Source organism: Malurus melanocephalus, unplaced genomic scaffold (assembly GCF_030028575.1).
Source record: "Malurus melanocephalus ecotype Western Australia unplaced genomic scaffold, MMel_1.1 scaffold_1143, whole genome shotgun sequence".
Classification (NCBI taxonomy): Eukaryota; Metazoa; Chordata; class Aves; order Passeriformes; family Maluridae; genus Malurus; species Malurus melanocephalus.
In genome coordinates this window covers 83,168-85,581 of record NW_026624375.1, presented here as the reverse complement: position 1 = coordinate 85,581, position 2,414 = coordinate 83,168, and the positions used below count along the sequence as shown (strand labels likewise).

The window sequence follows — 2,414 nt, the reverse complement described above, 5'->3', positions numbered from 1 at the left end:
CAGCACCTTCCTGGGTGGCGTCTGTCCCCCAACCCCCATTCCCTCTGTCCCCTCCACCTTCCCCACCCAAACCCCAGCCCCAAAACCCAAACCCCAGCCCCAAATTCCTGCTCTGACAGACGCCAGCCGGAATGCCCTGACCGACCCCTACGTCCTGCTGGTGATCCTGCTGGCCCTGGTGGTCGACACCCTGCCCTCACTCACCGCCCACGCCGTCAGCGCCATCCTGGGCAGAGCCACCACCCCGCAGGTGAGGGTTTTGGGGGCTGCCATGGGGGGCCCTGCCTCCCACCGCTGTCTGGGACTGCTGATGGGGAGGGACGTGTCACCTCTCCTTGGTGGCCCCGCTCATGGTGGCCCTTMGTGACAGTGGCATCCAACTCTGGCTCCAGGGGTCTCTCCCAAAMTTGTTCCATGGGCCAGCAGGAGGCCAAGAGACCTGACCCAGCTTTTGGAGAGGGATTGCTTTGGGCTGTAGTGRGGAATTGTCCTCCAGGATCCCCCCTGTGCAGGTCCTGGTGCCACCCAAGCCTTGGTGGGGCTCACCCCATCTGGGCTGGGGGTTTTACCTTCCAGAGGGGTTGAGGTTGTGCCCCAGAGCTCCGTGAGCTTTGCAGACCCCCGGGACAGTGCCCACATTCCTCATCCCACCCTGGAAAACGAGGCCATGGCACAGCTGGGAGCCAAACCCTGTCCCTGTGTCCCTGTGTGTCCTCGGGGTGAGGGCTTGCGGGGGAGCTGTCCCCAGCTGGGTGGGAGCAGAGGCTGAGATGTCCCCCAGAGCTCCACGAGCCCGGCAGAGCCCTGGGGCAATGCCCACATCCCTCACCCTGTGCAAAACCAGCTCATCGGAGCTGGGAGCCAAACCCGTCCCGGTGGAGCTCCCCCTACGCTTCCCTCGTGTCCCCCCTCCTGGGCGCTGTCCCCAGCCCTGACCTCGCCGTGTCCTTGCAGAGGATCCACATGAAGGCCAGGAGGGACCCGGAGCCGCCGGTGGAGCTGCGCTCGCACATCCCCCGCGGGTCCTTCCGCCGCCGCTCCAGCTACGCCTTCTCCCACCAGGAGGGATACGCGGGGCTCATCACCCGCGGGGACAGCCTGCGCTCCAGGGACATCCGAGGGGACAGCTTGAGCTCCAGGGACATCCCCGAGGACAGCCTGCGCTCCAGGGCCATTCCTGGGAACGGCTCCAGAGCCACCCTCGGGGACAGCCTGAGCTCCAGAGCCACCCCCGGGGACAGTCTGAGCTCCAGAGCCACCCCCGGGGACAGTCTGAGCTTCAGGGCCACCCTCGGCGACAGTCTGAGCTCCAGGGCCACCTCCAGCACCGCCCCGGGCTCTGCGCACCCCGAGGGGACCCCGGCCGTGCCCTCCCAGCGCTGCCCCTCGCTGTAGCTGTCCCTGCAGGCAGACGCCTGGCTGCTCCCCTCCTTTCGGGGTCCYCTTTCCTTTTATTCGCTGTTTTTGCAGCCCCCGCGGCTGCAGAGGGGCTGGGCCGGGGGTGATGCTGYTGGGCYGTGTCCCGSAGTGGCTCCGTGTCCCCCRMACYGCGCACGGGGCAGMCCCCAAAGCTGTGACAGCCCCGGACCGCTGTACCCGGCTTGTCCTTTGCTCCCCTGGCTGCCATCCCATCCCATCCCATCCCATCCCATCCCATCCCATCCCATCCCATCCCATCCCATCCCATCCCATCCCATCCCATCCCACTCTGAGCTCTCCGGGCCGGGCTCCCTCCCGTCTGAGGCTGATCCCACAGACAGCGCTGCTGCCGACCCAGACTCATTATCGCACCCCTGAATTAATTACAGCCCTGATGGAGAGCAGCAGAGGGGCTGGGTGGGGGCGCAGCTCCTCACCCCAATCACCCCCATCCTCAGGAGCACGAAGAACCCCCTTTTGTGYCCCCCACCAAGGGCTGGTTTCGATCCTGTGCCTTTATGTCACAGAATCCCAAAATCCCAGCGGGGTTTGGGTGGGAAGGGACCCTAAAGCTCACCCGTTCCCATGGGCAGGGTCACTCCACCAGCCCAGTGTCACTTTAAAATGCCCCCTAATTTCTGAGGGGAGCGTTTGAATCGCGTTTAGGTGTGATTGATTGATTGATTGATTGATTGATTGATTGATTGATCGATCGATTGATCACCTGCAGGTTTTTCTTCTCCAGCCAGACCAGGCTGGCTCCTGCAGCCCCTCCGTGTCCCTCCCCACTGTCCCCACCTCGTGCCTTTGCTGTCCCTGCACAAGGGGTAGGTGTCCTCTCTGTGCCTTTGCCCGTCCCCATCTTTGGGGACAGTTTATGGCCACAGGCTCTGCAAAACCCCAAAAATCTCCTGGGGTGGGGCTGTGGGTCAGCTCTGCCCGGTGGGCACAGGGGACACATCCCACAGGGCACCASCAGGAGCTGCTGGAGAAAT

The 2,414-nt window shown here is 64.3% G+C and overlaps 1 protein-coding gene across 1 annotated transcript; it reads left to right on the top strand.

Moving 5' to 3' along the window:
* Positions 1-119: 119 nt before the first annotated feature.
* On the top strand, positions 120-1,538 carry LOC130586346 (phospholipid-transporting ATPase IK-like; the record flags this gene model as incomplete). The annotated part of the gene is made up of 2 exons (XM_057387130.1): positions 120-250; positions 955-1,538. Coding segments are annotated over 2 exons (572 nt in total), but the record flags the coding sequence as incomplete, so codon positions are not given.
* Positions 1,539-2,414: the final 876 nt, after the last annotated feature.